Below are 17,835 nucleotides of genomic sequence, written 5' to 3'. Positions count from 1 at the left end.
GTCCCGTAATTTCGACATGGTGCGGTGTGAATATTTTACAAACTCGTACTTCTCCTCGTGGTATTGATTTGTATGGAAAGAAAAAAAACATTGATGCCCGCCAGCTCCGAATGGGGTTTTCCCAATATGCTTTTTTTTTTTTTTTACTGGTATCACATCTGTGAAAAATACAAATCTATGGTGTCGAAATGACTACGGATTTTTTGTCATGTGATGTCCCCTCTCCCAAAGAAATACTTAACACAGACGCTGACACATTCCTGACAGCACAAGGCATAACTTGTTTTGGAGGCTCTTCACAGGGCTGTGTTAAGGTGAATACACACACACACTCACACACCTACACATACACGCATCACACACACATCACACGCATACACGCATCACACGCTGAGCTGAGGCTTGTGCACTGAGAGGGGCAGCATTGATTTAAGGAATTACTCAGGCTGAGAGAGAGAGGAAAGAGAGAGACGAGGGGAAGGGAGGAGGAGAGCGAGAAAGAGAGGAGAGTCTCTCCTGACTGCATTAGGAGTGCCTCCAGCCTTTGTGAATCCTTTTGATCAAATCTCTGTGAAAGATGAGTGTCATGCCCTCTTCCAGCCAGCTGTGAGGGGACTGCCCTGTGACTCTGGAGGGGGAAGGAGTGTGTGAGTGTGCGTGTCCGGTTTGTGTGCCTGCGTATCTGTGTACACACACATATATGTGCGTGCCCATGTGTGTGTGTGTGTGTGTGTGTGTGTGTGTGTGTGTGCGTGTATGCACCATGCCTGCCTGCCTGCCTGTGTGTCTGTGCATGTGCCGTGCACAGGCAGCTCTTGAGGTGAGAATGCCGAGTGGGAGGATCTCATTCCAATCCCCTGTGCCCAGTTTCAACACACACACACACACACACACCACACACACACACACACACACACACACACACACACACACCAGTACTCATGCTCACACACACAGACGCACTCACACTGAACATCTTGAGTAGTTTAGAGCCAGTCTACCGCAACATTAGAGGGGAGAGAGAGACTAGCGGAGGCGTGTGTATCTAGAGTGAGAGTAAGAGAAAAGTGACTTTTGCTCCTTTCTTTCTTTTTTCTTTTTTTTTTTCACCCCCTTTTCTTTGTGAGGAGTGAGCGTTGCATTCACAGGCTGCCCCGTGAACGCGGTGTGTGCGTTTGTGTGCTGGAGAGAGAGAGTTGGAGGCAGGGTGTATGGGATCTGGTGTTCTCACAGGAGACGTGGTGCTAGGTGTGATGGCTATTTTGCGTTAGTACTTGTGCAGACAGGAGAGAGTTGGAGACAGTTCTATTGTGGGACTCGCAGGGAATGGCAAACTACACGGTATCCTTGGAAACATACGACTAATGACGATGGCTGAGGTAAGAGAGACCGCTTTTCACTGCTACGTTTCTCTCTCCCTCTCTCTCTCACTCTCTCTCTCTCTCTCTCTCTCTCTCTCTCTCTCTCTCTCTCTCTCTCTCTCGCTCCCTCCACGGTGGTACATTCACAGGTTATTGAGATATGTATTGTGTCTAACAGCAGCAGATTTGACTAACCGTGTCAACCCGAATTGACAAATGCGGATAGGAACTCGCCGCACAAGCGGTCTTTTGTTTTGTAAAACACAGGTTATGTCAAATGACTTTACGTGAGGCAAAAGATGTATTTCTTTTGCAGCACTTGGAAGGGTGAGGAATAGTGAGCAGTGCTTTAACATGAGAAAAAAGACTGCTTTATTGAAATGTCATCATATAAAATACTTTTAACTCTGTCACTTTAGAACAAGTTAGTCTTTCCAGACCGTGCACATTAGATAAGGATGGGAACGAGCTGTGCATAATGAGCAAGTTAGAATGAGTGCATCTTTGGCTCTGCTCTTAGCGAGGAAGAGATTGTCCTTACACGCCTTGCAAGAATCCTGAGACAACTCCCTATAAACAATAGCGGCAACTTTTCTAGGGATTAGTAAGCCGGAGAACGACACAGGCCACCCTCCTCGGTAGTTTACATCATTTGATCCCTTCAGTGCCGTCTCGTCATATTTTGTTTTCGATTACATTCTGTTTGTATGGATGAGCAAGAACGAAACTGTTTTTGAATTAAAACTTGAACTAACCCTTCACCTTTTGATTCTGAGGACTGCTATTCTGCTAAAGGGAAGTCAACATTTGGCACAGATGAGTGGGACACGGAGCGAGAGCGTCTGTCCTGATGTGGGTCTACTGTCCATCCATTCATAGTTTTTCATTACTTCTGTCTCTTGTCTCGGTCTGTTGTATCAGACTCAGCCGAGGCGTGCTTGCTTTAGCCCTCTTCTTCTGTTGGTTGGCTCGTGGCCACAGCCTATTGGAATGTAATTTAAGAGCAGGCTAATGTTTTGTTGCGGCCATAATGTAACAATTAGCCTGAATGTCTGTGTGGTGAAGGTAGTAGCAGCAAACACTCTCTCCACAGTTCTGTGCGCGCACACGTGTGTGTGTGTGTGTGTATGTGAGAGAGAGAGAGAGAGAGGGAGAGGGAGAGAGAACAGGCCTAAACTGTTATAGGGAAACAGTTTATGATTTGTAACATGACTGTGGATCACAGCACAGCACCAGCACCAGCAGACAGCCAAACACACAGCAACACTACAACAAGCAGAATGACTAAAAATTATCTTAACTGTTTTAGGTAGTTCAAGAATTATTCTTTTATTTTATTATTATTTTTGAATTATTTATTATTGTGGAATTGAAATTGAAAGGCAGAATTGAGTACTTTTTCCTTTTTTTTTACTTTAACTAATTGAAAGATAAATCCAAAAACACTTTCGCAATCTGTTTTTCAGATTGTGTTTCCACTGACTCTGTGTCTGCGAGAGTTCAGATGTGAGATCTGTGGTTTCAAGGATCAAAACTTGCAATGTGCGGAGATTTATTTATCGACTGATTTTCGCTCTACCCAGATGCTGATATTCAACCAAGGACTGCGATTGAAATATATTTTTAAACACTCAACGGGTGGCCGTAATTATTGTGAGTTGAGCGATGGAAAGCGGAAGTATTTCTGTTTAAGGTTTCAAATTTACGGTATTAAGAGATGTGGCGCAGCGAAATTAATTCAGCAAACTTATGAATAATGTGTGTAGTTATTTGTGGGTTTTTATGTTTGGCAGTTTATGATGGGATGTTAAAAGATTTTTGTATTTTCAGTGTTGTAAAACTTTTCTGTTCTGGGAAAAAAAGCATCCAATAATTATCCTCAAATAAAGAAATAGAAGTCACATCAAGTATCTTTGCACACACACACACACACACACACACACACACACACACACACACACACACACACACACACACAATTTGTATGCAGCCTTTTAGCCAAACACATTTTCCTTTCTTTAATAAGACAGTTTTTTTTCCCCATTCCTGATGAACTATAGAGGTCTTTATCTCACCAACACAGACAAAACATAACCACTTAAACCGTATGAGTAAATGATGTTTGCATATTTGCATGTCTACAAGTGTGTTTTAAGTGTGCACGCTTCAAACATGCTTGAGTGTGTGTGCACATCCCTGTGAGCACACACATATAGTGGTGGTGTTATACCTGAGCGATGTGGGCTTGAAAGGCTCTCAGTCACTTTCCCTTAACATATTGGTGTGTATCTATCCCTGCCACAATCTTCCCCTTTTCATCTTCCTCCTTCTCTCCCTCTTTCTTCTTCTTGGCTTTATCTGCCGATCCCTCTCTCTTCTCCCCTATCTCCATTCTTCTCTTTTCCTAGGTGCAAGTGTCTCAGTGTGTTTCTCAGTGCCGCAGGGCCCCAGGGCACAACAGCGCACCGCTAGGGCTGGGCTCCTCTGAGTTCAATTCCGTGTGTGTGTGTGTGTGTGTGTGTGTGTGTGTGTGTGTGTGTGTGCGTGAAATGGCTGTAGCCCGCTAACCTAGTCAGCTTCATTAGGTTCATGACGGTCCATTCGCAAAGGGCTTTCTGCTCCAGCCTTGCCCCCCCCCCCAGCTATTCCCAGAGTGTGATCCACCCCTCGAAGCCCCTTCCTCAGACACCCCCTCCTCACACACACGCACACACACACACACACACACACATATACACTCACTTACCCTTGCTGTGCTCTGCGCTGCCACCAAAAGGCTTGTGAGGATTTGTCAGCCAGATGTGACAAGATTGTCAAGAGGCAGGCGAGAGAGGGAGATCTGATATTAATCAGAGCGTAGCTGGGAGCCATACTCTCAGTCAGACGCAGTGTACTAACATGTTCCTCTCATTTACTGCCTCTCTGCGCTCTCCCACAGCTGTCCTAGACTCGCTGCGCTCCTCTTTCGGGTAGCCACACACACCAGGAATGCCAAGAAAAGTTTGACTCAGACTTTTTCTTTGTCTTGAGCTCATCTCCGTTGACTTGAATGACTTTTTTAAAAAACAAAAAAAAAACAAGAAACAGTTTTCCCATGGATATCCAGGTAAAGAATTACCGTTTTTGTTTCTTGGTCGGGTATGAAAACATGGAAGTGTATGGGTGTCTATGTGAGTGTGTTTACGTGCACGTGTGTGCGTGTGTTGCCTGCACATACTGTGATTGACTGCTGGATAGTATGAAATAATGAGTTTTTCATGGTGTCTTTGGGCTGTATTGAGTCTTAATAGGCTCAAACTCAGCCTGTCACTACTTGCATCAGCCAGGCTTTTCTTGGTTTTGTCTCTCCTTTTCAGTTGCAATGCTGTGTTAAAGTGCTCACTTTTTTTCAGGGACTCCTGAAATCTATTGCTGACACACAGCTTACTGAAAGGAAACTATTTAGTTCAGCGTTGGCTTCCAGCTTTGAAACCAGGAGATCGCAAGCAAAAAGTTCAATATTTTACACGAGCGAGATTTAATAAGTCAAAACATGAAATCGTAATGTCAAACACACCGTGTTGCTTACAGAACTGCTCACTTCGCTTGAACCAACACTCATTATTAAGATTAAACTACCTGGCTGCTACCTAAACATCTTAGATGCATGATTTATTTCTTAGACGGTATTTACTGCTTGTATGACACACACACACACACACACACACACACACACACACACACACACACACACAAATCAAAACAAATACGCTCGTGTGTATGCATACACACACACACACACACACACACACACACACACACACACACACACACACACACTGCTTGTAAGCCATGACAAAGCTAGTTTTGGCCAAAGCTGGGACACGTTCTGGCTGCATGGTGGTTTTATTGGTGTACACAAGACTATAATCTGTCACATTTACCCAGCTATCTGTTGCTGTTAATAAAGTATTTATTAGGAGACCCTTGTTCCCACTACCATACTGTGTCCTGGGCTGAAAAAAGAATTATGTATTTTTTACTGAGTATGCGTACAGTACAGTGCAGTACAGTAGACAGCTGTGCGGCAGACAGTTATCCACTGTGTCTACACGATGTTGGGCGTTTACTAAATTATCAAGTTCTTCTTTGTGTTGCACTTATAATGGTTACATTTTGGGTGTTCATAACACATTAATTTTCTTGAACTTGTATAACATTCAATTAGTCACTTTGACATGTTTTAAGTTCTCACTTTTTGTGGCAAAATAGCATATTTCTAAACTTAGCAAAATAAAAATGCACGTTTGATGAAATTACACTTTAGCAGTGAGAAATACAAATGTGTAAATGTGGGTTTTAAAAAATAATGTCGAGCGAAAAACCCATCTTTTCTTTTAACCTGTTGATCTAACTAGTTAAGGGGCCAAGGCATTAGAAGCTCAAGAGGATCATATATATTTTAAATATATATATCCATGTGTTTTCCGTATCCGCTATTACAGTCATTAGGATAAGCCAGTGTGGTGTGTAAAGAAACTTACCTGCTTGCCAGACATTAAATAATATACATAGAATGTCAGGAAGACGTATAGTGCTATCATAAATTATGAAAAACAAACAGAAAATATGCGCACAGGTGATATAAAGATCATTCATACCCCTTGACAAGAAAAAAAAACTCTGTCCCTTTTTTCCAAGGGCAGTGATTATCTATTAAGCTGCTGAGCAGATGATGGTAACACCTGATTGTCTCTCAATTCACTTGGCCGACAGTGTGGAAGGCGCAGCGCTGCAGATAGCGCCGTTATTGCCAAGTTGCACTTCTCTGTCCTTCTGTTGGCACCAGCGCTGCTTATTTCCCACTGAGTATAAGTATTACCAGGCTGATGCTAATTGATTAGCTTTCCACCGCATTAAGCAAACAAGGCCTGTCCATCCCGAAACTGTCTGCATCCACGCAGCTGTTCGCTCTGCTTCTCTTTCACTCAATCTAGCGCTGTTGTTGAGTCTGTTAAACACCATGGATGTCATGGACATATGGCGGGATTTATTTTAAGAGCCAGAGAGGATGATTTTAATTTTTTTCATAACGGCTGTGGCCCAATCGTGGCTGGAAATTATGTTCCACAACATCCATGTGGTGCATAACTGACATACTGGACAATTTAACACACTCTGTGCAGCGGAACTCCAGAGCGAGAGAGCGAGAGAGTTTTACTCACGAGTAATGTCAGTTTTTTTCTCTCCCCTCAAATAGTTGACTGTGATTAACAGCAGGAAATATGAAAAACGAGATTTACAAGTAATAAAAAACAAGAATGAGAGGCAAGATGTGAGGTTTTCGAACAATTAAAGGTCATAAACAAGATTTGACCGCTTTAAGCAGGGTGCACTCCATAAAAGTTTATAACTATATGAAGACATCATGTAGACTTATGAGTTGAATAGATGTGTAGCTCTGTGGTATTTGATGGCTATTTAGGGGTTTGAATGAAGCTCGACGCGGAAAATGCCAACTTGTTGTGCTAATATTTAAGTTCGCCTTAGTTTAGGAAAGTGAACAAGCCTACCAGAGGACAAAGCAGAAATGGCCTGAGAGCCATGTGAACACAGATGCAGAACATGTATATCTGTATATTTCACCTCATTCCTCTGTCAATCTGTCAATCATTCTTTCTCTCTCGCTCTCCCTCTCTCTCTCTCGCTCGCCCGCTCGCTCGCTCAATTCCATGTAATCGTTATCGCATGTGGACATCAAGGTATGTTATGTTACTATTGTACTGCAGTCCTCTCTCTGTTATCTCTCCCTTTCCCTATCTATCACTTTCCCTCTTTTACTCTCCCTCTTCCATTCTCTCCCTTTATCCCTCTCGCTGACTGGTTTGTAGAAAACGCTTGTCCTTAAGTTGTTAGCATCTTCACTTCGATGCATTTAATTGGGACCGGTGGTTAGAAAGGGAGAGAGAGAAGAGGATGAATGAACAGCAGATGATGGTGGAGAGAAAGGTAAGGCAATGGGAGGGAGAGGGATGAATGACAGAGATGGAGGGAATGCAGAGTAGTTCTCCTTGTGGAGGTGTCACTGAGCAGCAGATGGGAGATCACAGAACACAACAGAAATTTTAGATCAAGATGTCCACTTGTTTATTTTTTTTCTTTCACATGATTTTTCTTTGTCGCCAAGAGATATCCCGTTATCAAAGTCATCGACAAGGGCAAGAATATTTGGAGTTGTTCACGTCATGTGTGAAAAATTAATCTTCTTAAGCATATGCACTTCCGAAAGGCCAAACTACTGAAAGAAAGTGTAATGTATTCATGACGCGTGTGGGTTGGTGGGGGGACAATCCAATACATCATTTATATAAAGAAAGCAACATCGCAGTCGCTTTGACTCCAGAAATTGACCCGCTGCATCATTTTGTGCAATTAGTCTTCTTGTCATCGACTTCACTGATGCATGTGAACAGCCGCGGCTTTGTTGTGACACCAGCAAAGAGAGGAGCGCACTGCCTCGGTCATGGTCACTAGAGCCACTGTGGATTCGGCCCACCCAGCAGTGCCATGTCAACTTGACGTTTTCTTCTTCTCCTTCTTCTCAGGAAGTCATGAAATGAATTGTTAATTAAGATAAATGATCAGGAGGGCTGTGTGTGTGTGTGTGTGTGTGTGTCTGCATGCGCGCCAAAGGCATCCCGGGGACCTGATTAAGATGTATATTAGACAGAACAGTAGTGGGGTGGGTGTGTGTGTGTGTGTGTCTGTGTGAGTGTGCCTGTGCACAATGGGATGGGATTAGTCTAATTGGGCTGTGTTTGTTCTCTGCTCAATAATGATGGGATTATGTTGCCTGGGGATGAGCAAAGAGGTTTACACCTAACTGTTGTCCAGAGAGAATCCGCTGGCACGACGATGAAGAGAGTTGGGGAGAGACAGAGAGAGAGAGAGTCAGAGAAGGAGTGGGCAAGAAGAGGGAGGGGGAAAAAAAGAAAAAAGTCATCAAAGGGCCAGTGCCACAACTGTTGGCATCTCCTTCGTCCGTGGTCAGACGCTACCATATCCCTCTTAATGACTGCAGGTTATCGGAAAGTGAGGCTTTATGATCCCCGATCTCAAGAACAAGCCCAGCCTCGAGCAGTGAATGAAGTGATTGTCCAAATGAGAGGGAGGTTTCCCTCCCCACTCTTCCACCTTGCCTGTAGCGAGCAAATTAGCTACAGGTTTGTGCTAACCGTTAAGCATGCTGCTCGTGTATGCTAAAGCCCCACTGATCATGCATTATAGATGCAGAGGGAGAGAGGTAGCATTGCGCAGCCATTCTGTGGCTTAGCATGAAGCTCTAACAACGCTCACTTTGATCATAAATCTGATGATGCCCTTTCCCTGGGCCCCCCGCTGTGTAAATGGATGGCTTTGGCCAAAGAGAGAGAGAGAGAGAAACGCAAAGTCTATCTGAATCAACTTTATTCGTTATTGCTATTCACTCCTCACTGTCTGTCAGTTTGTCTATCTGTCTGTTTGTTTGTTTGTTTTTTTCTGGCTCCTCGTTGACCTTTTTCACACATGTATCCGAAAGATGAGGTCCATTAGCTGCTGTTGTACAAGGCAGTGTCTCCAGGCCTGTGTGTGTGTGTGAGTGTGTGTGTGTGTGTGCATGCGTGCCTGGGACATTGATTAATTGAGATGGTTTTGATGGTCCAGGTGTGTCTAAGACCCCTTGTACTGTAGCGAGGATCTGCCCTGTAGCACTTCTGAGACACACACACACACACATACGCCTGTGCTAACATCGCTCTACCAGGGCAAATGGGGTAAGAATGACATGCACAAAGGGAGAGCAAAATGACTTGAGGCTCTTTCTCCATTTCCCTGGGCATGTTCAGTTGCTATATTTTCATGTCAGTCTACAAAATAAGCCCTCACTTTCCCAATAAACAGATCATGTTCAGTTTTTTTTTTCTTGACTTCACAGTTGGTGAATGATGAAATGGGCGAAATTCAAGGGACACTTTTTTTTCAAATCTATTGTGTTTATGCTATGTTGTACTTGAAGAGACTTGAGATAAAAAAATTTTGGAAATGTAACTGCATTACAAAACCAATTTATGATATTATTATTATTATTATTATTTAGCATTATCATCAACTGCATTGTAAAGCCACTTTGATTATTATTAATATTAGTATTATGGGAGAATAAAGAGATGGTGCCAAATTTCTGATCTGGATGTAAAGCATTTATTTAGCATGCAAAGTTTGTGGTATACAATAACTGTATTTTGTGTGAATGACTGTTCATTTACAATGGCCCATAAAAAAATCATACAGTGGTTAACTTAAATTGACGGCAAATGTCCTCATCAATAACATGAAGAAAATGATGTTCTAGCAGATCAAAAATATCAATATGACATGTTTTACACATGTTCAAAAAATGATTTGTTTGTTTGTTTGCTCTTTTCTCTGTCAGGCAATCTGCTGCACTTTGGTCAACTGTAACTGTGACAGCTTCAAGCCCGGCAAGCTGAAGAGGAGACAGTGTGAGAACTGCAAACATGGCTGGGTAGCACACGGTAAGAGCCCAAAGCGCCGCTGAGTAATGAGAGACAATGTCAATGCCGTTTTCCTGATTTATTATTTGTCCATGGGCATAGGAATGAGATGGATATGAAACAACAGCGTAACTATGTAGATTCAATCAAATTGTTTACTGTTGTCCTTGAGTGAGGAAAATTCACAATATAGAGAGCTCACCGCAGCCACAGGGAAGTAAGCAGTTCTAGATGTTCTCCTCACACCGCCCTTACATTACATTCAGATTCAAGGTAGCTGTAGCAATAGCCTCAAAGCAGAACAAAGGAAAGCACGTGGTGTAGCATTTTTAAACTTTGGTTATACCTCCGACTTGACAGGAGATGGACACAGGTTGGACTGACAACTCTATGGAAATAACAATCGAACACCCTGGAGTAAGCTCCAGACTGGGAGGCAGAGCTTTTCTGCTTCACTGACCCCGTCTTTGACACGTTCTCCTTCACCATCTGAGAGCACCGTAGACTAGAAACAGGGAAGAAAATCCCATCATTTTCAAAACTGCCCTCCACTTTCAACGGTCATAAACCTTAACCCTTAAGCACAGGAGTTAAATGGATAAGATATGTGTCCTATGCTTTTAGTCATGTGTTTGTTTTTTCTTTAAGTTGTTTTGGTAGAGTATTTAATATGGCAATATGAGATTTTGAAAAGTGCGTTATGAATAAAAGTTATCATTATTATTGACACGATTTCTGACCAAACTGGTTGATGGGTAGAGGCGGGTACCAAGTAGGTGCCACTACCAAAATGGGAGGTACTAAGCAGATCGATAAAGGTCTGTGCTAATGGTGCTTCTTATCAGTCCCACAGGTCGCATGAGCATATATAAGTAAATTTCATCAGCAAGTGGCATAATCACTTGAGAGGTCATACATCCTATCAAAAAGGACTGATATGATGATTTATCCACAGAAGAAATTGTTAAAAGCCCATGTCAACCAATAATTGCAATGCTTCAAAGTTGTTAGCTTCTGTGCATGTTCAGTTACATCGTTTAGTATGCTGCTATTATGCATATTATTATGCTGAAGTCTGGGTGTTACCAGCAGTAAAACCATATTTATCAAATATGATGGTGTAGTTGATATTTGGCAATGACCAGCAGAAATAAACATTTACACCATGTTACTAATATCGGTAAATTCCCAACAATACCCAATCTGATGTGTCCCTTGGATGATGAATCACGCTTCATCATTGGAAACTGCATGCCAGATCACTAAACATACTTCACCAACTAGTCACATCGATTGAACTAGAGTTTTCCAGTCTAATGATTATATCTACTTTGGCTTAATTTGGCGAACAAGACCAAAACTAATTCTTTTTCGAGAAGAATATTGATGAGGACAATAGAATTACGAGAATCAATGTGTGTTTTCTGTGTGTAAGCATGTCTCCTCACATTACACCCTGCAGCCTTGAGCAAACTGAAGGTGCACCATATGTACCAGAGCAGCCAAGTAGAGATCGTCCACTCCAATGTGGTGTTCGATATCTGCAGCCTGATGTTATACGGCACCCAGGCCATCCCTGTCCGCCTCAAGATCCTCCTGGATCGCCTCTTCTCTGTCCTCAAGCAGGAAGAGGTCATCCAGATCCTCAATGCCCTGGACTGGACCCTGCAGGACTACATACGGGGATATGTGCTGCAGGTGAGTGTGTGTGTGTGTGTGTGTGTGTGTGTGTGTGTGTGTGTGTGTGTGTGTGTGTGTGTGTGTGTGAAGTTAAGTCAGTTTTATCTGTATAGCCCAATATTACGGATTTTCCTCACATGGCTTTAATTTGCTTCAGGGGGCTTCAGTGTTGTCTTTCTGACAAAAACTGTGACTAAAGGTATTTCTTCCATGATGAAAGCAAGCAATTTTGTTTCTGATCACAATTCTAACCAAATGATGGCAAGACAGGCATGACTTTAGTTGTTTTTAAATCAACATAGTAACCCGGCTTGTTGATTCCTTGATTAAACCTCCTGCAAAAATGTAAGTCAACAACCAGACGAAAACTATGCAACAACAAATCTACATTCACTTTTGCAAACAAAAACTGAAAAAAATGTAAATGTCCCCGCATTTCCTCGGTTATTGTTGGCAAGTTTTGATTTCATTATTGTCTTATTTTTGTCACAATAAGAAAATGTCATTTTGATGACTTTCTCTGGAATTTCATCATCAGATTTAATGCATGTGTGTGTGTGTGTGTGTGTGTGTGTGTATTTTGCACATGCATGCACGTTTCTCCATTTGTATAGGAAAAAGGGCTGCTGCAGTGGTTGACAGAAAGTTCAAGAGTGGGTTCAGTTTGAAGGGAATGAATAATGAGCATGTGACCATGTGAGGAGAGGACTGGAGCAGAAGAGTGGAAGGCGATGGAAGTTGATGTGGAATGGAAAGAGGACAGGAGGAGAAGATCAGGGGCCTCATGTGTCAATCGTTATCTGTTCTTACACACCCATGGAATTTTTTAGCCCTCAAGATTGTCTGACACTCAATAGCAAAGCATGATGGTTATTTGTAATTCCTTCCTCCTAACATCTATTGTCTACCTCTTTCAACGAGCCATCACCCAGGCCTGCAAAGACATCAGTGTTAGCCAATCGGTGTCTAAATTCAGGGGTTACCCAGGTTCTACAGTGGTCTCTGAGACAAACTTCAGGGCTAAAAAATCCCTTGGGTGTGTAAAAACAAATTTGCCCATGGTAACGATTGATACATGAGGCCCCAGGAGAGGGGGATAAAAAAAAGGAGGAAGGGAAGAGGAGTTTGGGGGAGAGGGGGATAAGTAAGGAGAGGAGGTTAAAGAGAGGGGTAGGAAGGTACAGAGAAGAGAATGTGTAAGGTTACCAATGCTATGAACTCCCGAGGTACATGTTTATACCTCCTGCTTGTTGCATTGCTACCATCACCCCACCATCAGCTCCTGCTCAGGGAGGTCTCCGCATGGTGCTTGGTAGATTTGTAAATATTTTTTCGCAACAGATTTCCTCTCAAGCACGAGCCAAGCAAGCTAGCCAATGGGCTGCTGGTGCGGCGTCAACCCAGACTCTCCCTTCGATTAGTGCATCATCAAGTATTCAGCCCGGGCTACGTTTAATTCATGTTAGCTCGTCTAATGGTGAATGTAGAGTCAGAATCCTCGACAGGCGCCCCAATGAATGCTCTATGATGAAATATTAATCATGGTTACGGCACGGAGCCATTGCTTAGTTTCAAAGACGGCCAAACTCACATGTGATTACAGCGGGGCTGGGGGAGAGGACCTACTTGATCAGTGTGAGGCGCCCTCTGATCTCTCATACCCTGGCATGTCTGTTTTAGTGTGTGTGTGTGTGTGTATGTATCTGTGAATGTTTTTTTTTCCTCCACGCCTCTGGGACTGTGTGTGTGTGTGTGTGTGTGTGTGTGTGTGTGTGTGTGTGTGTGTGTGTGTGTGTGCGTGCGTGCGTGCGTGCGTGCGTGCGTGCGTGCGTGCGTGCGTGCGTGCATGACTGCCAGCGTACTCACATTCCTACTATAACCCCAGTAGGATGCATGTGCGTGTGTGTCTTCACACTGTCTGTTAATGCTGATGGAGAGTGGGTAAATCCACATGATTTAAATGAAGAGAAATGACCTGCGAGATGAAAAGTCGACCGGCTGCGTAATGAGGGTTCCCTGGGTTCTGTGGTGCCTGTTTGCATCAACTCTCCATCTGATTCCTCTATTTAGCGAGTCTTTCAGTCTGCCTCATAGGGTGCGTCATCTACACCTCTCTTTGAATACGTATGAGCAACCCAGTACTTATAATGCTAAAGACTCTCCCCCACTTATCCCCTCTACCCCCCCCCCTTCTTGTTCTCAATCTTCTCCAATCCCTTCCCTTCACACCCTCTCTCTCTTTCCCTTTCTCAACTGTAGGACGTGGCGGGGAAGGTGTTGGACCGCTGGGCCATCATGACATTCGAGGAGGAGATCGCCACCCTGCAGCAGTTCCTGCGCTTTGGTGAGACCAAGTCCATTGTGGAGCTGATGGCACTGCAGGACAAGGAGAGCCAGGCAGTATTGGTGCCAAGCAGCCGCACAAACTCAGATATCCGCACCTTCATCGAGCGCAGCACACCGCGCCCTGCCGGTACCAACCTCCCTGTTCCAAAGGTGGAGAAACTGAGTGGGAACAACAACGTGCACCACTTTGAGAACTTCATCAATAGCATGGCCTTCATGCTGCCCTTCCAGCTGCTGGGATCCGTTCCTGCCCCCCTCCTGGGCTCACCACCAGGGGCGCTACAGCATCAACATCACCAGCAGCCGAGCCATGGGCAGATGGAGCACCAGAGTCAAAGACGAGACGACCAGGGGCAGGACGTGCATGGGAGGGATAACCCCCTCTCTCTGCCCCACCCACCAACAGAAAGCAGCCTATTGGGGTCAAGCTCCGCCTCCTTTACGTCTGACCTGGACAGAGGCGGAGATAACCTGATGGACAGCCTCTCCACCACCACAAAGATGGAGGCCGAGGACTTCCCCACCAGCGACAACTATTCTGACGGTCCCTCCACACCCTGCACACCCTCCATGAGCTCCGAGATTACACAGATGTCCCCCGAGGGCAAGCTGCGCTCCTTGGAGAGGAATGGGGGTGGTGGTGGGAGTGGAGGAGGGGGTTCTCTGAAGAAGGGCCGCGTATTCTGCAGCGCCTGCGAGAAGACTTTCTATGATAAGGGCACGCTGAAGATCCACTACAATGCTGTGCACCTGAAGATCAAGCACAAATGCACCATCGAGGGCTGCAACATGGTGTTCAGCTCGCTGCGCAGCCGAAATCGCCACAGTGCCAACCCCAACCCGCGCCTGCACATGCCCATGAACCGCAACAACCGGGATAAAGACCTACGGGGCAATCTGTCCACTGACGAGGGCTCTGAGGGGGATAAAAGGCCAGAATACAGCTCTTCCCTCCCTGTGTCCTCAACGGAGAGCCACAGGTCAGTGCCCAGCTACATGGTAAGCCATGTGGACACTGGCTCCAAGCTCCACACCAGCTCCTTCCCCACTATGGGCCAGAGTGGCATCCTCTTCCCCAACCTGAAGACGGTGCAGCCGGTCCTGCCTTTTTACCGAAGCCTGGTTACCCCAGCTGAGCTGGCCAACACCCCAGGCACCCTTCCCTCCCTTCCCCTGCTCTCATCCTCTGTGCCCCTCAAGCCCAGCACAACCCTAGAGCCTTGCTTGACAGACCCGATACCAAAGAAGAAGTCTCGAAAATCCAGCATGCCCATCAAGATTGAGAAGGAGGCTGTGGAGAGAGAGGAGGGTTTGGATAAAGGAAGTAGCTCTGAGGACGAAGCTCATCTGCAGGGCAGAGACCGAGAAGAGGGTGAAAGTAAGTATGGGGAAGGGCATTCATGCACGAGGCAGGTGAGAGAGGAGAGGGAGGAGAGGGGCATCTACAACGGTGGAGAGAGAGAGAGCAGTAAGCAGCTGTCGGACAAAAGTTTGGACAAGGAGATGATGGGGAGGGAGACACAGGGTGAGGAGGAGGAGAAGGAGGGGCCATGGCAAGTTGAACCAGGGGTCATCACCTGTGCGTCTTCCCCCTTCGAAAACAAACTCAGAGAAAGCCACTCCCTCCATCACAGCAGAGAGCACACAGACAACCACCGCCCTCACTGCCGGGAGCCAGATGAGAACGAGGAACGGGAGGTCGGGGAGCGTGTCAACCCGCTGCATACATCGGACAAGCTGCTCGAGTTGGAGTGGGAGGAAGGCGAGCGCAGAGTGACTAACGGAGCCGTGTTCCAAGTCACAGAGCAGGACAAGGAGGGCCCAGAGGCCTGCGTTGATGATTATGACAACTCAGGACTCTCTCACCTTGACCCTGACTCTGACTTGCCACACCACTGTGAAATCTGCAGCAAGACCTTTAAGAATGCTTACAGCGTCAAGATGCACTACCGAAATGTCCACCTGAAGGAAATGCACATGTGCACAGTAGACGGCTGCAACGCCGCCTTCCCCTCACGAAGGAGCCGAGACAGGTGAGAGGTAGAAAATGAGGAAACAAAATGCCATTTTAGGATGGATGAATGATTTAAAAGCACTCATGATTTTCAGATAGACAGACAGGTCTATGAAGTCATAGATACAGACAAAGAAACCCATAACAGTTATGAACCAACACTTACACATGGATAGGTAACGAGTTAGAGATGGATGGCTGGCTAGTGATAAATAAAGATAAATATGGATAGGTAGATGGCTTTTTTGTTTAGTCCACTCAAATGTAATATATGATTGATGTGAAGTTTCACGTTGAACCTCTTTGTCCTCAGACACAGTGCAAATTTGAACCTGCACCACAAGCTGCTGACCAAAGACACATATGTTCCAGCCAACTCCCTGTGCTCCCCATCCTACCACTGCAGAGATAGGGACTCCGCAGGCCTGGACTGCTGCCAGGAGCAAAGGGAGCGAGACCAGAGAGACCCCACGGGACAGACTTCCATCATTTACCGGGGACACAACCGTATGGGCCTCGTCTTTCCCATGAGCAAGATGGCCAGCAAGCTGGAGAACTCTGAAATGTCTCCCCTCAGAGAAACGGTGGGAATTGGAAGAGTGGGAGAAGGGGGAGGAGAAGATGGGGCAGTCCTGGACCTGAGCACCTCCTCTTCGGCACCTGCCCGCAGCGGGGGCAGTGCCCGCTCCTCTTGGGATTCAGACGGCGCTGGCAGCGAGGAAGGAGAGCCGCTGGAGGAAGAGGAGTCTCTCCCCATGGGGGACAGTGATGAGAGCTGCGACGGGATTGCCGTAGTAAGGCCAGGTGATGAAGACTTGGGCCTTGGGGGTGAGAGGACCCTGGGCTGCACCGGGGCAGGACAGGGGGGGCTTCAGGGAGGTAGTGCAGGATCCCCGATCACCTGCCACGTCTGCCAAAAGGTGTACAGCAACAAGGGCACGTTCAGAGCCCACTACAAGACTGTCCACCTGCGACTGCTCCACAAGTGTAAGGTCCCTGGTTGCGACACGTCCTTCTCCTCAGTGCGGAGCAGGAATAGACATAGCCAGAACCCAAACCTACACAGGAACCTAGCTGTTGGCTCTGGAAGTAATCTGGACCAGGAGTAGGATAGACTGAACTTCATATAATATGCCAACACGACTGATTTTCCCCTATTGTACTTGTCTCTCGTTGGGTTTTTTTGTTTGTCTGTGGATGAAAACAGGCTTTCTACTCAGCACTTTTGAATACCATACTGTAGTCAATACTGTCCAGAACAAGTTAATGTAGTGTTGAGTGAGATTTGAATTTAGGCCATCAATAGCTCTTTTGTCACGGCAAATTCTGCCAGAAATGCTTTTGGAACTAACGGAAGAGTTACGTCCAGTCATTTTTCCATTTCCCTATAATATTTATTGGACATCTTGTCTGAATTTACGAATAGTAAACTAAAATAGTTTCCTCATGTCTTAGCAACAAATGGTGGAATGCTAAAAGTGATGGAATGCTACGTCTGTGTGTACACATCAATAGTGAAGAGCAGTGTAAAGATATTGATGACTAGAAACATACCTGTTCCTCGCACCCAAAATGATTGAGCATTCAAAAAGCATGCCTGAAATATCTCTAAAATGTTACACCTCAGTCTATCCCCGCGTATCTTTATTTCTATGCAGTAATGTTTTTTTGCCATTGCTTTGGCCTTGCAGTCCTCTTTTAAAAAACATTTCAAAAGAACTGTCAGTTTCCCTTCCTGTTCAGTTGTCAAAGTTAACCGTTTCTGTTATCAACCTGTTGCCGACATGCAACACATCTTTGTTTTGTTCGGGGCTTTTTGGATTTGGTGTTGTCACTTGTCGATATTTCCCCCCTGTGAAATTCTGCAGTAGTGTACTGAACAAAAGCAGTGAAGTAAATC

The 17,835-nt window shown here is 45.2% G+C and overlaps 1 protein-coding gene across 1 annotated transcript; it reads left to right on the top strand.

The window, feature by feature from the left end:
• The first annotated feature begins 1,218 nt into the window (after positions 1-1,218).
• bnc1 (basonuclin 1) lies at positions 1,219-17,667 on the top strand. Its single transcript, XM_056278870.1, has 5 exons — positions 1,219-1,379; positions 9,814-9,916; positions 11,358-11,593; positions 13,835-15,954; positions 16,249-17,667. Exons 1-5 carry the CDS (start codon positions 1,365-1,367, stop codon positions 17,042-17,044), a joined length of 3,270 nt encoding a protein of 1,089 aa, XP_056134845.1. The 5' UTR covers positions 1,219-1,364; the 3' UTR covers positions 17,045-17,667.
• The last annotated feature ends 168 nt before the right edge of the window (positions 17,668-17,835 follow it).

Source organism: Lampris incognitus, chromosome 4 (assembly GCF_029633865.1).
Source record: "Lampris incognitus isolate fLamInc1 chromosome 4, fLamInc1.hap2, whole genome shotgun sequence".
NCBI lineage: Eukaryota > Metazoa > Chordata > Actinopteri > Lampriformes > Lampridae > Lampris > Lampris incognitus.
Note: the sequence above shows the minus strand (reverse complement) of the source record. Positions and strands in the feature narration are given on the sequence as shown.

What these genes read in the sequence shown, in the direction of transcription:
- bnc1 (XM_056278870.1), top strand. An exon ending in TACGGGGATATGTGCTGCAG is followed by an intron (nt 11,594 to 13,834) that starts GTGAGTGTGTGT and finishes TCTCAACTGTAG; the next exon opens with GACGTGGCGGGGAAGGTGTT. An exon ending in TCACGAAGGAGCCGAGACAG is followed by an intron (nt 15,955 to 16,248) that starts GTGAGAGGTAGA and finishes CTTTGTCCTCAG; the next exon opens with ACACAGTGCAAATTTGAACC.